At 44.1% G+C, this 20011-nt stretch overlaps 2 protein-coding genes across 12 annotated transcripts in view; one reads left to right on the top strand and one right to left on the bottom strand.

Moving 5' to 3' along the window:
• LOC124046352 (rho guanine nucleotide exchange factor TIAM2-like) overlaps positions 1 to 18179 on the top strand; it is a 106528-nt gene extending 88349 nt beyond the window's left edge. For all 8 annotated transcript variants that reach the window (XM_046366644.1, XM_046366647.1, XM_046366646.1 and 5 more), the window contains 11 exons: positions 1 to 68; positions 1053 to 1178; positions 1645 to 1753; positions 4783 to 4962; positions 5148 to 5266; positions 5616 to 5724; positions 6102 to 6160; positions 13923 to 14025; positions 14125 to 14212; positions 14452 to 14597; positions 15360 to 18179. The exon at positions 1 to 68 is cut by the window's left edge and continues 1 nt beyond it. In XM_046366644.1, coding sequence (XP_046222600.1) covers positions 1 to 68; positions 1053 to 1178; positions 1645 to 1753; positions 4783 to 4962; positions 5148 to 5266; positions 5616 to 5724; positions 6102 to 6160; positions 13923 to 14025; positions 14125 to 14212; positions 14452 to 14597; positions 15360 to 16048 — 1796 coding nt within the window. In that variant the 3' untranslated portion in view covers positions 16049 to 18179. The remainder of the gene's footprint in view (positions 69 to 1052; positions 1179 to 1644; positions 1754 to 4782; positions 4963 to 5147; positions 5267 to 5615; positions 5725 to 6101; positions 6161 to 13922; positions 14026 to 14124; positions 14213 to 14451; positions 14598 to 15359) is intronic.
• Positions 18180 to 18370: 191 nt separating this feature from the next.
• Positions 18371 to 20011, bottom strand: part of tfb1m (transcription factor B1, mitochondrial) — a 49636-nt gene continuing 47995 nt past the window's right edge. For all 4 annotated transcript variants that reach the window (XM_046366639.1, XM_046366636.1, XM_046366637.1 and 1 more), the window contains exon 8: positions 18371 to 19439. In XM_046366639.1, coding sequence (XP_046222595.1) covers positions 19193 to 19439 — 247 coding nt within the window. In that variant the 3' untranslated portion in view covers positions 18371 to 19192. The remainder of the gene's footprint in view (positions 19440 to 20011) is intronic.

Raw genomic sequence — 20011 nt, 5'->3', positions numbered from 1 at the left:
ACCTGAGTTGCCTCTTTGAGATCTACCTGAAGCCCTTGCAGAATGAGACCTTCCTCACTCTGGATGAGGTATTTAAAAATAATAATAATATTGAACCTTTATTTAACTAGGCAAGTCAGTTAGGAACAAATTCTTATTTACACCCCCGGCCAAACCCTAAGCCGGACGACACTGGGCCAATTGTGCGCCGCCTTATGGGACTCCCGATCAGGGACGGTTGTGATACAGCCCGGGATTGAACCAGGGTTTGTAGTGACACCTCTAGCACTGCAATTGCAGTGCCTTAGAACGCTGCGCCACTTGGGAGTAAAGGATCTCTGGAGGAGGTAGAGGAGGGAGGGGGTTGGTGGGATGGGTGGAGGGGAGGACGGGGGAGGTAATAGAGATGGAGAATTTTACGAGGTTGGTTCATGATGAAGATGGATAGTTTATTAGATTGGGGTGGTGGTGAGGTTAAATGACCTCTAGTAATGAACTCTCACAACCTCTTCTTACTTAGTCCCTTTCTGACATAGGCCCACATATTAGAAAGTGTGCGCAGGATTCTGTTTATATCTCCAAATGCATTGTTGTCTTCCATTGTTCGATACACAATTGACCCCTCTCTCAGGTTGGGATTAGTCCTTGTGTGACTGTCCCTCCCTGTGAGCCCACAAGGCTATATGGCTGGAGAATGCTGATGTGTAGCTTTAGTGTAGCTTATGTCCCACTTTGATGTAACATTGATGTAAACTGAGGCTAACCTCAGGCTCAGGACGACACTCTCACAGGAGAGATCCATCGATACACACTGGGGAAGGGGGGCTGATTAAAACGCCGTTTATGGACACTCAGACGTGTCTAGGTACACAGCGGAGGAGGGAGCAAGACACCCTGAATATCTTTTAATGAAGGTGTGGGAGAGCCAGGGAGTGGGAGATTGTATTAGAGGTGGAAGGAAAGAGAGGCTGTTCCTAAGTGCCTCTCACATGTGAGACATTTGAGGTGGAGGTGAACGAGTGACTGCCTGCTGTTAGGTCTTTGACCAGGCTCCTGTCTCTCCTTTCCTTCAGATGGATAGTCTGTTTGGCAGCCTGCCAGAGATGCTGGACTTCCAGCGGGTGTTCCTGCAGACGCTGGAGGAGAGGATCGCCTCTTCACCTGACTTCCGAACGCTGGAGACCCCTGAGCAGTTTAAGGTACGGTAGTTTGGAGTACACACACACACGTGCCCCTTATGTTACAGCTGCCTCTGCCAAACATCTCTTGCAGTAATCACACTTGACATGAAACCGCATACTCACAGGCTTATTAACCAGTTAGCTATGATGTTCTGTCACACCTTGGGATATTCATTATTGAAGAGATGTCACAGGTTCACGCATGGTTGATTTACGGCATCGACAAGGCAACGTGTGTGGCCTATTGATTTTGTGATGTTGACTTGGAGAATTGTATCTCCAAGTCAAAGAGCACTGGACTCAGAGGTTAGAGGGGGCGGGGCCTGGGGGATTTTAAACACTGTCCCATGGGAGGGAGGTGAGCGTGGTCAGGTCACGACTTCAAATGTTCTCTCCCATCCCTCTCTCCTTCACACTCTCCCTCCGTCTCTCTCTTTCTCGCTCTCTCTCTTGGCTGTCTCTGTCTCTCTCTCTGTGATTCCAGAAGCTTCTCTTCTCTCTGGGTGGATCCTTCCTGTACTACGCTGATCACTTCAAACTCTACAGCGGTTTCTGTGCCAACCACATCAAGGTCCAGAAAGTCCTGGAGAGAGGTACGGGTCTCCTCTCTACCCTACGCTGCCCCCCCCCCCCTCAACCCCACACCTGCACACAGTACCCACTTGTACCTCCATGACATCATCCCCACCATCCCCATGTAAATAACAGGGTTAACTGGGCTCCTATGGTCCAGCATAAACAAGCAACTCCGGTAAAATGTCTCTGAGAGGAGATACATACGCTTGGTAAAAGTGATGTGGTGCAATTCCACTTCAACCTCCTCTCTCCTTGTCTTAACTCAATCTGGACTCCCGACGTTGTCTTTCATATCAACTCAACTGTGAAAGGCTTCCCATTGTAAAACTGTGAAGGTGCCGAGGCTAGCTGAAGTCTCCCCCATTGGTCTATAATGAGAGAGAGAGACTATTAAACGCTGACTGCTAGTAATTTTGAGCGGCCCTGTGTATATGATTGAATATAAACGTTGAACTGAATTTATTTCTATGACGTTGGCCTCCTCCATTTTGGGCACACTGCCCAGTGCAGAATGAATTAAACAGAGTGGGAAAATTGCACCCTTGTGCCTCTTAAATTCCTCCCATTACAAGAATCTGTGCGGTATTCTTTGAAGCAGGTACCGAAATTGAGTTTTAATGGCACAGGGAGAATCTGGCAAGTGGTTTGGCCTTTTCCACAACAGTCTCTGATGAATCAGAATGAACTGGTGTAGGAAACAGCAGAGTAAACATGATAAATCACTACAGCACTACTGTACCAGGGGAGCAGTGCATTAGAGCAGAACTCTGCAGCACAGTATAGTACAACACACAGCACAGGCCAGCAGTACACAGCAGAGCCTAGCACAGTGGAACTCAGCACAGCTGAATGCGGGCATCCACAGAGAATCCGTGGGCGTCTGTCAGCGGTTCTAGTAATTACGTGGTCTCGTTCTCCCTGGGTTCTCGCTGCACACACACGTTTCGTTTACTCGTTAATTGCCTGCCAATTACTGTGTGAAGTGTCAATGCGGATGTCTGTCTGTGGCTCAGAGTGCTATAATGAATACTCTAATGGCATCTCAATCCTTCCACACATAGTGAGACGAACAGCGAGGTGGCGAGGAATGTCAACACCTGACCTCCAGAAAGTCTTTCAATGCGTTATGGTGCTAGACCACACAGCACCCAATATTAGCATCTCTCCACTCAAATCACTGCAGTGATTCTTTTTGAAACGGCATCTTTTGAGTGGTGTTTTGAGTGGTGTTTTGAGTGGTGTTTTGGTGCTTTGAGTGGTGTGGCAGTCTCATGTCGACACCATGTTTTACAGTATCTACAGTGCATTTGAAAAGTGTTCAGACCCTTGACTTTTTCCACATTTTGTTACGTTACAGCCGTATTCTAATACAGATGCAATCTTTTTTCCCCCCTCATCAATCTACACACAATACCTCATAATGACAAAGCAAAAACAGGTTTTTAGGAATGTTTGCAAATGCATTAAAAATAATAAACTGAAATATCACATGCACGTAAGTATTCAGACCCTTTACTCAGTACTTTGTTGAAGCACCTTTGGCAGCAATTACAGCCTCCAGTCTTCTTGGGTATGAGGCTACAAGCTTGGCACACCTGTATTTAGGGAGTTTCTCCCATTCTTCTCTGAAGATCCTCTCAAGTTCTGTCAGGTTGGATGGGGAGCATCGCTGCACAGCTATTTTCAGGTCTCTCCAGATATGTTCGATGGGGTTCAAGTCTGGGCTCTGGCTGGGCCACTGAGGGAAATTCAGAGACTTGTCCTGAAGCCACTCCTTTGTTGTCTTGGCTGCGTGCTTAGGGTCGTTGTCCTGTTTTAAGGTGAACTTTCGCCCCCCTCCTCTGAAACTGGTTTTCATCAAGGATCTCTCTGGACTTTGCTCCGTTCATCGATCCTGAATAGTCTCCCAGTCCCCACAACTGAAAAACATCCCCACAGCATGTTGTGGCTACCACCATGCTTCACTGTAGGGATGGTGCCAGATTTCCTCCAGACTTGACGCTTGGCATTCAGGCCAAAGAGATCAATCTTGGTTTCATCGGACCAGAGAATCTTGCTTCTCATGGTCCGAGAATCTTTAAGTGCCTTGAGGCAAACTCCAAGCGGGCTGTCATGTGCCTTTTACTGAGGAGTTGCTTCTGTCTGGCCACTCTACCATAAAGGTCTGATTGGTGGAGTGCTGCAGAGATGGTTGTCCTTCTGGAAGGTTCACCCATCTCCACAGAGGAACTCTGGAGCTCTGTCAGTGACCATCGGGTTTTTGGTCACCTCCCTGATCAAAGCCCTTCACCCCCGATTGCTCAGTTTGAACTGGAAGCTAGCTCTAGGAAGAGTCTTGGGGGTTCCACATTTATTCCATTTAAGAATGGAGGACACCCTGTTCTTGGGGACCTTCCCCATAGCTGTCTCAGCACAATCCTGTCTCGGAGCTCTACAGATAATTCCTTTGACCTCACGGCTTAGTTTTTGCTCTGACATGCACTGTCAACTGTGGGACCTTATATAGACAGGTGAGTGCCTTTCCAAATCATGTCCAATCAATTGAATTTACCACGGGTAGACTCCAAGTTGTAGAAACAGGATGCACCTGAGTTCAATTTCAAGTCTCATCGCAAAGGGTCTGAATACTCATGTAAGTAAGGTATCTCTGTTTTTAATTTTTAATACATTTGCTAACATTTCTAAAAACCTTTTGTTGCTTTGTCATTATGGGGTATTGTGTGTAGATTGATGAAGAAAAAATATATATAATCCATTTTAGACAAAGTAACAAAATGTGGAAAAGGTCAAGGGGTCTGAAAACTTTCTGAATGCACTGTACATACCTGCAGTGTTGCCATTTTACTTCAGTGGTCATGCTAGGGTGAGAAGTAGCCTATACTGCCCCCCTGTGGACAAGTATTATTGCACCAAGATACCATGGTAGGTCTAATGCTAGCACCACCAAGCACAGTCCCTCAAGCTTGCTGCAGTATGAGAGATGTGATTAAAAGTACTGACATGCACAGGGCTTGGTAAAGTAAGTCTGTTTGTCTGTTGTCTACAGCGAAGACTGACCTGGCCTTTAAGGAGTTTCTGGATGCGAGGAACCCAACGAAGCAGCACTCGTCCACCCTGGAGTCCTACCTGATCAAACCAGTCCAGAGAGTGTTGAAATACCCTCTACTTCTCAGAGAGCTAGTGTCCCTTACTGACACAGACAGCGAGGAGCACTACCACCTCACAGGTACATTGAACACACACACACACACACACACACACACACACACACACACACACACACACACACACACACACACACACACACACACACACACACACACACACACACACACACACACACACACACACACACACACACACACACACACACACACAATAACCCTTCCCTCTCCTCTCCTGTATCCCCAGAGGCCCTGAAGGCCATGGAGAAGGTGGCCAGCCACATCAATGAGATGCAGAAGATATATGAGGACTATGGCTCTGTGTTTGACCAGCTGGTGGCAGAGCAGAGTGGCCCTGAGAAGGAGGTAGCTATACTGTACCCTGCTGCTTTACCCTCTGCCTCTGTTACAGCAGCTTTCATCACACTCGCTCATATCTTTAATCTGGACACGTACTTAGGCTAAAACCAGCACAGCCTACGTTTGCTGCATAACCGTCAAGGTCAATTCAGTCTATTCAAGGGTTCTTGGTGATACGTCTCTTCCAGAAACTGGTTGGAAATAGCTAAGTTCCCCTGTAGATACTTCCTCCTATAGATACTCAACATACACCCCACATAGATAGCACTTGGTTGAGGTAGCCGAAGCCCCATTCCCTGTACAGATACAGTACTTAGTAGGTCCCACTGTGGCCAATGGCTCTTCTCTCTCCCAGGTCACGGAGCTTTCCATGGGAGAATTCCTCATGCATTCCTCTGTCGTCTGGCTCAACCCCCATGTCTCGCTGGGCCGCATGAGAAAGGACCCCGACCTGACCGTGTTTGGTGAGTTGGAGAGACACTGTACTGCTACTGCAGCATTATGGGAAAGAGATTGCTTGGCCCCTGCCAGAGCCAGAGGCGGTTGGCAGTCTATCTGCCTGGACTCCTATCAAATTCCATTTGAAATGCTGAGTCCACTGGCTTTAGTCAAACGCATGTAAACCCAACACACATTTAATGACTATCTATTAGATACATGTATTGTATATCCACCTGAATATTAATGGTACTGATTAACCCTGTTACACCAGTATGATTTGGGGCTTTATGGATATAGTGCCAATATGTTGTAAATTCAGATCTCTTCTGAGGGGATGGATTTCCCTGTGTACATTCCCAAAGTTGTGTTCATCCTCAGTGTTCATGTCGTTTCTCTTCAGTGTTCAAGAAGGCGGTGATACTCGTCTATAGGGAGAGCAACAAGCTCAAGAAGAAGATGGTGAGTCCTCTCTCTCTATCGCTTTCATTTACTTTTATACAGGGGTGAAGGTTAGCCGGTATGGCACCCCGGCAAAATAAATAGAGGGGGTACGCCGTACTGGTTAAACGTCACCCTGTCATCATTAATACTACATGTCCAAAAACTGTAGATCATTACACTATTATTTAACATTACGGCATGTCAGCCGCATGGAAAAGGAGCGAACTGACTTGAAACTGGGTGGTATACGCTCCAAATGGATTTGTGGTTTGACCAGAATACTTACATTTTGCAAAGGCAGAGATGAGTGGCCCGACACCGAGGTGCACGTGGACGCAATTCAGGCTACAAGTGTAGAGGCCTAATGACATTCAGATATTGTCATTACAGTACAATGTAGGTGTTTTATAACAGAGGTCTCTTTCCATTCATCAAATGGCAGGTGCACCGTGTTGGGGTTGGATACTGGGGATATTTTCTGAGGGGATGAGTGTTCACGGGAAGCCTACTGAAGCCCCCTTTTGAAGTGATTGTTTGACAATCAGATGAAAACTTCATGACTGGTTGTGTTTCTGCCACATTAAAAGGCATAGACTGCGTGTCCATAAAGTTTTCCCTAAAGTAACTTGAATTGCATTTTCAAAATGATAATGCCAAGTTAGCTTAGGCCTAATCTTGTGTCCTATCTAAACAGGAATAAATACAACCATTCAAAATAGGCTACTTCATCAGAAAGCATGATTCGGCCACAGAGGATCATTAGCTTTAAAAAAAATGTGCATAGCCTACAGTTGGAAGGGCCGGCATTTTGGGGAGCTTCTGCTGCAAATACCAAATAAATGATTGTTGATTTGTGCCTGTCAGTGAAAAGCAGAGAGACTCAGCCAGGCATATTGCAATATTTGAAAATACGATCACGGATAAACTGTTTGGAAAGCTAAAGGCTATTGCTGTAGAGATGATATTGAAAAAACATCGGTCTGTCTTTTAGTTATCAAAATTCTCAACTTAATTGAGAGTAGAGTAGAGGGCTTAGAGAGCTGCCCTGCAGTACACCATACTTGACATGTTTGACATTAGAGAAGCCTCCATTAAAGAACACCCTTTGAGTTATATTAGATAGATAGCTCTGAATCAACTATATGGCAGAGGTTGAAAAGCCATAACATAGACATTTTTCTCAACAACAGGTTATGGTCAATAATATCAAATGCTGCACTGAAGTCTAACAGTACAGCTCCCACAATCTTATTATCAATTTCTTTCAACCAATCATCAGTCATTTGTGTCAGTGCAGTACATGTTGAGTGCCCTTCTCTATAAGCATGCTGAAAGTCTGTTGTTAATTTGTTTACAGAGAAATAGCATTGTATTTGGTTAAACACAATTTTTACCAACAGTTTGCTAAGAGCTGGCAGCAAGCTTATAGGTCTGCAGTTAGAACCAAAATGTTAGCACTCTTGGGTAGCGGAATTACTTTGGCTTCTTTCCATGCCTGAGGACAAGTACTTTCCTCTAGGTTCAGATAAAAAATATGACAGATAGGAGTGGCTATAGAGTCAGCTACCATCCTCAGTTGCTTTCCATCTAAGTTGTCAATGCCAGGAGGTTTGTCATTATTGATTGATAACAATACATTTTCCACCTCTCCCACACTAAACTTTACAAAATTATAACTTGCTTTTCAATGCTTTTCTTTCATGATTTGTTTTTTATGCATGAATACAATTGCTCACTGTTCGTTGTTGGCATTTTCTGCCTAAGTTTGCCCACTTTGCCAATTACATAATCATTAAAATAATTGCTAACCTCAAATGGTTTTGTGATGAATAAGCCATCTGATTTGATGAAAGACCGAGTTGAATTTGTCTTACTGACAAGTTTTTCCCCCATCATTCTTCATATGATCGATCGTGGCTTCATAGTACAGTTTCTTCTTTTGTGTTGAGTTTAGTCACATCATTTCTCCATTTGCAGGAAGTCAGCCAGTCAGATGTGCAGCCAGACTTATTAGCCACTCCTTTTGCCCCCCATCTCTTTCAACTCCTCCTCAATCCATGGAGCCTCTACAGTTCTAACAGTCAGTTTCTCAACAGGTGCATGTTTATCAATAATTAGAAGAAGCAATTTCATCAAGTGCAGTGTCTGGATGCTCCTCATTAATCACATCAGAACAAACAAATATGTTTTAACATCATCCACATAAGAGTCACAGCAAAATATTTTGTATGATCTCTTCTGCACCATTTTAGGCCCAGCTGTTAGAACTGGCTTTCCTGGATCTAGCCACTATAATGTGATCACTGCATCCAATGGGTACAGATACAGTTTTAGAACAAAGTTCTACAGATTTTGTAAAAATTAGATTGATACATGTGGATGATCTTGTTTCTGTAGTGTTTGTAAACACCCTGGTAGGTGGATTAATAACCTGAACCAGATTACAGGCACTGGTTACAGTGAGAAGCTTCCTCTTGAGCGGACAGCTTGATGAAAACCAGTCAATATTTAGGTCCCCAAGAAAGTAGACCTCTCTGTTTACATCACATACAGTTGAAGTCGAAGTTCACATACACTTAGGTTGGAGTCATTAAAACTCGTTTTTCAACCACTCCACAAAGTTCTTGTTAACAAACTATAGTTTTGACAAGTCGGTTAGGACATCTACTTTGTGCATGACGCAAGTACTTTTTCCAACAATTGTTTACAGACAGATTATTTCACTTATAATTCACTGTATCACAATTCCAGTGGGTCAGAAGTTTACAGACATTCAATTGTCTGTGCCTTTAAACAGCTTGGAAAATTCCAGAAAATTATGTCATGGCTTTAGAAGCTTCTGATAGGCTAATTGACATAATTTGAGTCAATTGGAGGTGTACCTGTGGATGTATTTCAAGGCCTACCTTCAAACTTTGCTTGACATCATGGGAAAATCAAAAGAAATCAGCCAAGAACTCAGAAAAAAATGTGTATACCTCCAAGTCTGGTTCATTCTTGGGAGCAATTTCCAAACGCCTGAAGGTACCACGCTCATCTGTACAAACACCATGGGACCTCGCAGCCGTCATACCGCTCAGGAAGAAGACGCATTCTGTCTCCTAGAGATGAATCTACATTGATGTGAAAAGTGCAAATCAATCCCAGAACAACAGCAAAGGACATTGTGAAGATGCTGGAGGAAACAGGTACAAAATTATCTCTATCCACAGTAAAACTAGTCCTATATCGACATAACCTGAAAGGCCACTCAGCAAGGAAGAAGCCACTGCTCCGAAACCACCAATAAAAAGCCAGACTATGGTTTGCAACTGCACTTGGGGACAAAGATCATACTTTTTGGAGAAATGGCTTCTGGTCTGATGAAACAAAAATAGAACTGTTTGGCCGTAATGACCATTGTTATGTTTGTAGGAAAAAGGAGGAGGCTTGCAAGCCGAAGAACACCATCCCATCCGTGAAACACGGGGTGGCAGCATGTTGTGGGGGTGCTTTGCTGCAGGAGGGCCCAGTGCACTTCACAAAATAGATGGCATCATGAGGGAGGAAAATGATATGGATATATTGAAGCAACATCTCAAGACATCAGTCAGGAAGTTAAAGCTTGGTCGCAAATGGGTCTTCCAAATGGACAATGACCCCAAGCATACTTCCAAAGTTGTAGCAAAATGGCATAAGGAAAACAAAGTCAAGGTATTGGAGTGGCCATCACAAAGCGTGTGCGAGCAAGGAGGCCTACAAACCTGACTCAGTTACTCCAGCTCTGTCAGGAGGCATGGGCCAAAATTCACCCAACTTATTGTGGGAAGCTTGTGGAAGGCTACGTGGAACGTTTGACCCAAGTTAAACAATTTAAATTAAATGCTACCAAATACTAATTTAGTGTGTGTAAACTTCTGACCCACTGGGAATGTGATGAAAGAAATAAAAGCTGAAATAAATCAATCTCTCTACTATTATTCTGACATTTCACAGTCTTAAAATAAAGTGGTGATCCTAGCTAACCTAAGACGGGAATTTTTACTAGGATTAAATGAATTGTGAAACACTAAGTTTAAATGTATTTGGCAAAGGTGTATGTAAACTTCCGACTTCAACTGTACACTATCAAGCATTTCTCACACATATTATTTAGAAACTGATTGTTAGCACTTGGTGGCCTATAGCAACACCCCTAAAGAAAAGGCTTTAGATGTGCCAAGTGAACCTGCAACCACAACACTTCAATAACACTTGTATTAGATCTTCTCTAAGCATTACAAGGATATGGCTCTGAATATATACAGCAACACCTCCCCCACAAGCATTTCTGTCTCTTCTATAGATGTTATATCCTTGTATTGCTACTGCTGTATCATCAAATGAATTGTCTAAGAGCGTCTCAGAAATGGTTAATATATGAATGCTATCTGATGTTAGCAAGTTATTGATTTCATGAACCTTATTTTTAAAGCTTCATAAGGAGAAGAAATGTATCTGATATAACCTAGGCCTACTCTACACCACTAGGCACTGCATTGAACAGTATTTCTTGCAATTACACGGCGTGTACAAAACATTAGGAACATAAACTGACCAGGTGAATCCAATAAGGGATCCTAGCTTTCATCTGATGTCACCTGTTAAATCCACTTCAGGTCAGTGTAGATGAAGGGGACAGGTTAAAGAAGTATTTTTAAGCCTTGAGACAATTTAGACATGGATTGTGTATGTGTGACATTCAGATGGTGAAGGGGCAAGACAAAAGATTTAAGTGCCTTTGAAAGGGGTATGATAGTAGGTGCCAGGCGCACCGGTTTGTGTGTCAAGAACTGCAATGCTGCTGGGTTTTTCACACTCAACAGTTTCCCGTGTGTATCAAGAATGATCCACTACCCAAAGGACATCCAGCCAACAACAGGCCAGTGGTCGAAAACAGGTCATTGATGAAAGAGGACAAAGGAGGCTGACGCATATTGTGCACAGACGGGCTACAGTTGTTCAACTGACAGTCCAGTACAACATTGGTGCCCAAACACCCATAAAAGAATGCACAACTCGTCGTACCTTGACAAAAATGGGGTATGGCAGCCGATGACCTTTAGAGTTCCACTTCTTTCAGCAAAAAACTGCAGTTGCAGTGGCTAAGGAATGAAAACACTGGACACCTGGAGAATTGGAAAAACATTGCCTGGTCTGATCAATCCTGGTTCCTGCAGACACACGCTGATGGGAGGACTAGGTGATGGAGAAAACCACGAGTACATGTATCCATAATGCCTTGTCAACATTGCAGGCTGGTGATGGTGTGATGTGTTTTCTTGGCACATATTGGGCCCCTTGGTAAAAGTGGAGCAACGTTTGAATGGCACAAGATATCTGAACATCATTGCCAATCAGGTGCATCACTTCATGGCAGCAGTGTATCCATCAGCAGGATAATGCCCCATGCCAGAAGGCTAGGATTGTACAGGAATGGTTCCACGAACATGACAGTGAATTCAGCTTCCTGCGTTGGCCTGTCCAGTCACCAGATCTCAATCCAATTGAGAATCTGTGGGATGAGATGGAACTAGCTAATCGAAGTAGAGATTTACTACCAGCCAATTTAACACAACTGTGGGAAGCATTGGAGTCAACATGGGCCAGCATCCTTCTTAGGGTTGAATGGCGGGAACCCGGTTACCGAGATTTACCAGGATTAATGGCCCAAAACGACTCCATTTTCTCAGGATAAATAACTGAGAGAAACCGGTAAATTTAAAATAAATGATTTATATGATCGGCATGAAATGGAACTGTTAAATGATATGCCGTGTCTAAACCTGGCTTCTCTACGGCCTCGGCATGATAAATCATCAACGCTCAGGGTGAGGACAGACAGCCCATCTCAGTATGGAGTACAGTTCACAATGCATATAGACCTATCATCTCATGGTAACTTTTTCTTGTGACAGAAAGGCCTACATTTGCTACAGTAATATAAAGGCCGAATGAGTGTCTAATTTACCCATCTCCATCTGGCTTTAGGGGGTCACCTTGTTTTTTAATTGTAAAGATTTTTTAAAATTGCAGCTGCAGAGCTTTAAAAAAGCCCATCAATTCAATATTGTTGTTTTAAATCAGCACTCTGTCTTTCTCCATCAACTCCATTCAAATGACATCCAAAATAGATAATCATGTTCTAGATTGACATGTAGCCCAATATTTAGATGTCCTACCTCTTTCAGGCAATAAATTAAATGCAGTATTAGCCTTATACTTAGCTAATGAATTATGGGTTATGCATAATGCGCTTCTAACTTGTAGCCTCTGTCTCTTGCGCAACAAGCAAGCACCTGTGCTCCACTGGCCTCTCTCCTTAAAAAGAACACTCCTTAGCTCTTGGAGTCCCATGCAGGAAAAGCTAGACTAGACTTTTATTTTTCATATAATTTCTTATACCAATAGACTATTCAAAGAGGGACTCAAGCTCTTGTTTGCTAAATGTTAAATGAAGCAGCCAATAGAACTCACTGGTAGCTTGAAAGACGAGCGAACACGCGATGGCGGAAGGCTATAGCAGTTATTTATTCAGACCCATAACAATTCAATCTTTAATCTTTGAATTAAGCAACAATAGATAGAGGTCGGCTCATAATATTCCCCTGATGTTATTAAAGGTATATATGCTTCAGTCTACTAATTATACAAATAGGACTTATTATATTTAAAAAATAAAATGGCATTTGCTAGCCTATACTTGTAACTTTGTAGGCCGTGTGTTTTGAAAGATGTGTGTAATTCCAGTCTATTATAATACAGTATAATGCAGTACAGTAATACAATTCACACTCAAAAAGATTAGGCTACTGGAGCCAGTTTCATGTATTTACCCAAAAGAACATACAGCTAGCTACATCTAAGGGCTTTTCTGTTTTTCTGTTGTGTGTAATGTCCTGTAGCCTATATCATATATGTGTTTTCTGGCTTGGGCTCATGAAATGTCTTTAATGTAGGGCACATCAGGCTTGATTTTCGATCAAAGCGCTAATCAAATCCAGTCAAATCAAATCAAATCAAATTGTATTTGTCACATACACATGGTTAGCAGATGTTAATGCGAGTGTAGCGAAATGCTTGTGCTTCTAGTTCCGACAATGCAGTGATAACCAACAAGTAATCTAACTAACAATTCCAAAACTACTGTCTTATACACAGCCTTTATAAGGCTTTTGAATGACACATCTGGTTTTGACGGAAAATACCAGGTTACCCGGGAGAAAAGTGATTTATTCTCAGGGTGGAACATTTGAAAAATACCAGGACAATATTCAACCATAATGCCTGTGGAATACTTCTGACACCTTGTCGAGTCCATGCCATGACATTTTTAAGGTGGAAGGTGTTCCTAATGTTTTGTACACTGTGTATATTATTATTCCTAATGTGATATCTTGCATACGTCTGCAAATGCCAGGATGCATGAAATGCTTTGTTCTAAAGGTGCATTTTTATGGTGAAAATGTGCTTCCTGAACATGAAACCCACACACCGCCTATGGTAAAAGGCATTGCATGTTAAAGTGATATGACAAATCTTTACTAGGCCCAGGCTACTAGGCCCAAAGACATCAGATATTAAATGAACAGGGACTCTATATGGAATTCTATGATTACACCTAGGCTATAAAAAACACTACATTATGCGAGCACTTGCATGTCCCGTGCTGATAAGAAATGTACCTTCACCCCTGCTTTTATATGCCTTTTGATGTCAATAGTGCCTAACATCTCTCTCGTGTGTGTGTGTGTGTGTGCAGACCGCCCCTCGCTTGGCGCACTCCCATGGAGACCTAGACCCCTTCAAGTTCCGCTGGCTCATCCCGCTCTCTGCATTGCAGGTCCGACTAGGCAACACTACAGGTAAGAGAGCAAGACACACATACATGCACATACCATCATGGCTCTCATTAACTATAGAAGAGATCAGTCTTTTGAACTTCTCCAATGCCTTCCTCCTAGGAACTGAGACGACCTGCATCTGGGAGCTGATACATACCAAGTCTGAACTGGAGGGAAGGCCAGAGACTGTCTTCCAGCTGTGTAGCAGGTAAGAGAGAGCAACAGTTCCGACTGGAGACTATGGATCTATAGCTCTCATCCTTGATTGCCTTCTACAAGGTCGTGGATGTGCATGGACTCTCTAGCCAATCAGTGGTCCATTGAGTGTCAGGGGGAAATGATCCCCAGCAGGACAGTGCCCCCCCCCTCTACTGTAGACTCACTGAGTGAATTAGCCCTTTTCTATCAGCGTATGGTATATAAAGATTCCCGCTGTCTCCTTCCCAGTGTCCCAGAGTGCAAAGTCAACATTATCAAGGTTATCCGCTCCATCCTCCGGGAAAACGTCAGGCGGAACATGCGCCCGGCCGAGAGGGGGTGTAAGGAGCGCCTCACGCCTCTACGCAGCACCCTGCCCTCCTCTGCCCGGATAGGTGAGTCCCATCCCTACCCTGTTCCAAAAAAAATCACTGCTTTGATTTCTATTTAAGTGATGATGCCCTCAAAGCCGGTGTTTGGAGGACATATTGGCACTGGTGTTTCGTCGAGGGGTGGAAAACTGTGCCAATATATCCTCCAAATACCGGCTTCCAGGGCATTATCATTTTATACAACGGGTTACCAACATATTCAAATATTGATTCACATATTTTCATTAAAAAAAGTTACTTTGAATGAATTCATCATACTATTTCATCGTTCCACAAGATATAGTTCCAACACAAATCTAGGGTTGCTACCCAAGCCATTTGTGTTACCGGTTCGGTTGCCAGAGACTCGACCCAGTCGTTCAGCTACAGATAGAATTTTAATATTGAAACAATGTTGCAAATGTCGGAGAGACAGACAGCAAGGTCTATACAAATCTCTGCAGTTGAAAACTTAATGTTAGTCTGAAAGAAATGTGATGATATCTAGATGCTTTTTATAGCATCTGGACTTTGGATTGCGCAGTCAGATGGAACAGAGTAAATAGGCATTTTAAAGTCATAGATTTAGTCAGTTGTAACTTGTGAAAGAGACACTGGCTGGAATGCGGTTTTAGCCAATCAGCATTTGGGATTAGACCCACATGTTGTATAACTTAAAATTACATGACCTTGACTTAAGGATTATAAGCCCTCATTGTCCAGATATGAGTGAGTTTATTGCTCAGTTAGCAGTTCTCTCATTCTCCCCCCTCCATCCCCCACCAGGTTCGACCAGAGCCTCCTGGCTGTGTAAGCAGCCCCTGCTGGATCTCCCCTCACCAACCAGCACACTGAAACCTGGCCAACCTGACTCTGACGAGGGCAGCCTGAGCAGCGGCACCCACAGCACCTCTGGCGCTCCCCCAGCCAACGGTCCCACACAGCCGAAGACACTGCCCACCCGACAGGCCTGGTCCCGGGGCTCCCTGGGTAGCCAGCGCTCCTCTGTCTCTAGCTCTGTGAAGGAGTCAGACATCTTGAGTGATGAGGACGATGATGAGTTCAGTGAGTCTGGGGGGCGGCAGAAGGGGCAAGGGAGCTCCCCGACGAGCGCCATCGAGGCCCAGTTTCTCAGTCTGAGGCTGTCGGAGGAAGCGGCGTCCTCCCGGGCGCCGGCTCCCCGCGTGCAGCCAGAGGGAGCGGAGGTGGACACCCCGGAGAGCCCGGCCAAACTGGTTCAGGGCCACATCTGCCCCGTGAAGAGGAAAGGCAGCAGCAGCCTGCGGCATGGCCAGGGTGAACACAGCCGTTCCCTGGACAGCCAGACAGATGTGGCAACGATGGACCTCAACGCTCTACTGGAGAGAGAGTTCAGTGTGCAGAGCCTCACCTCCGTGGTTAACGAAGACTGTTTCTACGACCCTACGGACTCCTCAGACACCACATACACTGGCAGTGCCCCCAACGCCTCGTAGGGTCAGGGATGGACACAAGGAGAGGAAGAAGGACCAAACCTCTGCCCAGCCCCCTGCTCCCTGCCTCGGGGCAATCCCAGTTCTGTTCTGTCCTAGTCCCAGGGTATCACAGGGTTCTGTTGTGCCTCAGCTCTGAAGTTAAACTGTGTTCCTGTGAGTGCATACAGTAGGCTGGTCGTTCCATGAAATTAGTCCTTTTGGGATAACTTGGGGGGGGTTTATTTCACCTAATTTTAACATTGTCATGAAGAGCACATGTTCTACAATGTGCAATGTATAGTAAGTGCCAAATATAGTAACAGGGTTGAGGATTTCATCTTAAATCAGACATAAATCCCCTTGTGACTGGGGAAATGGAAGCATGCTGTGTGCAACAGGGAGGGACAATTTAATGCAAACTTCACAAAAAAAATGTCTAGCCTGTCTGAGTAACACGTTGAATGTGTTATGCTCGAGCCACTCAGTTTTCCACCACAAATCACCAGAAAATGGCACAAAATAGTACAACTAGCTCACCTGCTTTTAAACTTTTATTTGTCTATTAGGTGTTTCTTTGTGTAAACCTTTGACTGGTACTGTATTTAAAAAGGAGTAGTTTCACCATATTAAAATGGGAGTTCACTTCAAGTAACAGAGTCGATCTTAAAATGAGGGACAGAGGTAAATGAATCACTAATCGCATTAAATGAATCCTCTTCAGAAATGACTGCCAAAGCAACAAAATAAGTAGGGCTTTACAATGGTGGTGAAATTTGGAGAAATGTAGTAGGTTAACATCTTTCTAGAAGTCATATATGGTACACATCAAAATGCATATTTATTGAATGTTCCAAGTTGGGCACTTCATTTCATACAACAGGCTTTTAAAATACAATATTGGTGCACAGTTTCTACTGAAAATATCAAAGGGATGAATTACATTTACATTTACATTTAAGTCATTTAGCAGACGCTCTTATCCGCATTACGTGGAACGACCAAGGCAGATCCCACCTGCTTAGCTATGCACAGGTGTCAAAGGACAGATGAGTTGGTTTCCCCCCTAGAGAGAGACGAGGTGACTCTGTCCCTGATAATGACGGCAAGGAATCTGCCGAGCACTGATGCACAATGTAGCTCCGCCTCCACCCAGCGCTCTACTGTGTATGCCTCACTCTCCCCTTCTCTAAGGGGCCATCTCAATTGGCTTCCTCCCCTCGTCTCCTCGATATAGGAGAGGTGAGTATAATTTTGATGGATAGACTTTGCTCTCATCAGTCAGAGGAAATGAGATGAGGATGCCACTTGAGATTCACCCTAAAAGATTCACTTTCTGTAGGAGTTAGGGCTCTAGTTCAATCTGTATCGCTGGAAGTTCAGCGTTACGGGATTGAACTTATTAAAGGGAATGTTCCCGTGTTAGCGAAGACTGCATTCTGGGTAAATGTTGCATATGTTCAATTAAGCTTATGTTTCTAAGCTTAGTCTGTGATGCTTTATCAATAGACTGAACAAAGCCCTTCATCTGAATCAACAGGATTGAATGGACATAGATTTTTATTGCGACTCTGCCTTTCTGTATTTTGTGCACTAAAGTACACTGTTTGCCTATATTTGAAACATCATGGGATTTGTGTTCATTTTTAAGCAATGTTTATTTATTGATCTGCAAAATAAATGGGGTTAAGGCTTGAATTGAAGAAAGTTTCTCCCAATTAGATGTGTATTGAATGAGTATGGTTGTCGTCCTCCTAACGCGTAGCTTCCAGTGTGTACAGGCGTTGTCAAATAAAACGGCATGATTTCATTGAAACCATGCGTTGTCAACTTGCCCTGTTTGCAGCTCCCATACGTTTATTTTCTATGTACTTGTGTACATATTTTTCCAGAATAGCTGTACTGTAAGTTAATTTGAATCTTTTATATTCTTACACATACTTGACATTTCTACAGGTAGATACGGCTGTAATTTGCAATAAATACAGTACCACAAGTAGTTTGGGTATATTTTTGTAAAGGTATTTTATTTTTTAGCCGTTGCATCTTGAAGCTACTGTTTGCCCTCGACTCCACTTTGACGCTTGCGTACCAATGAATGTGAAAAGCCCCTTTTCTTATGGAACTGTTTTATAAATAAACGTTATCTGCGAGAGCGCTCGTTTCATTTCAAAGCTGCCTCAGTCTGCCTTTAAGCTCATCTCATTGACAGGTAAAGTAAACATTTGTTTCAGCTCCATCCCTTGTTGAGCTGTCAGAAATGAAGACTCCTTGTCCTGTACATTAGACCAAAGATGCATAATAATTAATAGGTAATTGACAGAAGCAGGACAGAGTTGGAGGAAGAAACGTGCAAAACAAAATTGCCAGGATTTTTATTTGTACACATCTGAGGATTGACAGGGCACAGAGTCCTCACTTTTTAGGATTTTAATAGCCTCACTAAGAGCTGACAACTTTCCAACAGCACGTCCCTCCTCTCCAGTTAGTGAGGGAGGTGGAATGGCCTGAATAACGTCAACATGTTCTCATTCTCTAAATTGTCCTGAAAATGTTTCCGGACTCCATCTTCCAGAGGACGAGGTAAGAACCAGGGTATAATATACGAGAGCTTGAAGCGCCAGGTAGCCTAGAGTGTTGGTAACCGAAAGGTCACTAGTTTGAGTTGCCGATCGAAAATCTGCCGCTGTGCCCTTGAGCAAGGCATGTAACCCTAATTGCCCTAGGCTTGACCCTGGCTGTGACTCCACTCTCCGAATGTGAATCAGAGTTCAGATATATAATAAGAACCTACATAATGATTACCACAAATCTCCTGGTAATTTCACACACACTATTCTTTCTTTACAACTGGACTGGAGTCCCTGAGCTCTAGATTAGTATGTTTGTTAGCTGTTCCAGTTTGGACCGAGGCCCATAGTCTCTCCCTCTCCTGCCACAGCCCAGTGTTCAGTTCTCCCCTGTTGTTTCCACCACAGTCCATCTCTTCTATCCCATCTAAGATTCACGGTCTCATCCAGCGCCTCCGGGACTACAGTGAAATGGCGTTTAAAAATGCATGCGTGTGCCAGGTGGAAATGTCAGCGCTAAGAGCAGTGCGGTGTCTCTCTCGTCACTAACGGAGACTATTAGGCGTTCCTTCCACTCCGCCCTTTAAGCGCCTCTCTGTCAGACGGGCTGCTGAATACCATTAGAGCTGCTGCCCGGGCGTCTGTGAAGGTGTTTGAGTCGGAGTTCCTCTCTGAAGTCGTAGGTGAGGAGACCCTGGTTCTCAGAGCAGAGGTGGCTGTAGGCATCCGCCAGGGCTCTGAAGTCAGGGATGGAGAGCTCCGTGGGGCGCAGGGTGGGGTCCACGTCCGCCTCACGCATCATTACCTCCGCCAGCTCCGGCCGTTGCGCCTCCGGGAACAGCATTCTGGGAAAATAACACATGTAGTCTCAGGTGGCATCACGGCCACTCATCGGTACAGTTAGGTCCAGAAGGAATCTGCTGAGTTTACAACCAATCATTTTCTAAATAAAAAAAGTTCATTTAAATCAAACTAAATGCTGCCACAAATAAACAATGTTATTGTGATTAAATATGCAGACACTGGTGTAAAAAAAAAAAAAAAATCAGTAAAGAATCCATCGGACCGTACTGTAGATGGAAATAACTCTTCAGTTCTCAGACTATAGACTAGACATAGCCCCAGATGCCCTCACCAACACCACGGGTTTTCACAGTTAGCATACAGAACAGCCAAACAGCCACATCCCCAGTACAGATGCTTGCTCAGCATCAGAGAGCTCTTTCACAAGCTGTCTCTCCGCCCCCTGCAGGTACATCATTTATCATGCCTCGTCTTCCTATGACACCCCAATGACTCAGAACTGCTGCTCTCTTTTGTTCTCTGGGCCCCCTCACAGGCATGGGGGCGGCAGGGGAGAGGAGGAGTGAGAGAGCCATGAGCGGCTTTGTATAGAGCTGGTCAAGGATGAACAGAG

Source organism: Oncorhynchus gorbuscha, linkage group LG10 (genome assembly GCF_021184085.1).
Source record: "Oncorhynchus gorbuscha isolate QuinsamMale2020 ecotype Even-year linkage group LG10, OgorEven_v1.0, whole genome shotgun sequence".
NCBI classification, from domain to species: Eukaryota; Metazoa; Chordata; class Actinopteri; order Salmoniformes; family Salmonidae; genus Oncorhynchus; species Oncorhynchus gorbuscha.
Note: the sequence above shows the minus strand (reverse complement) of the source record. Positions and strands in the feature narration are given on the sequence as shown.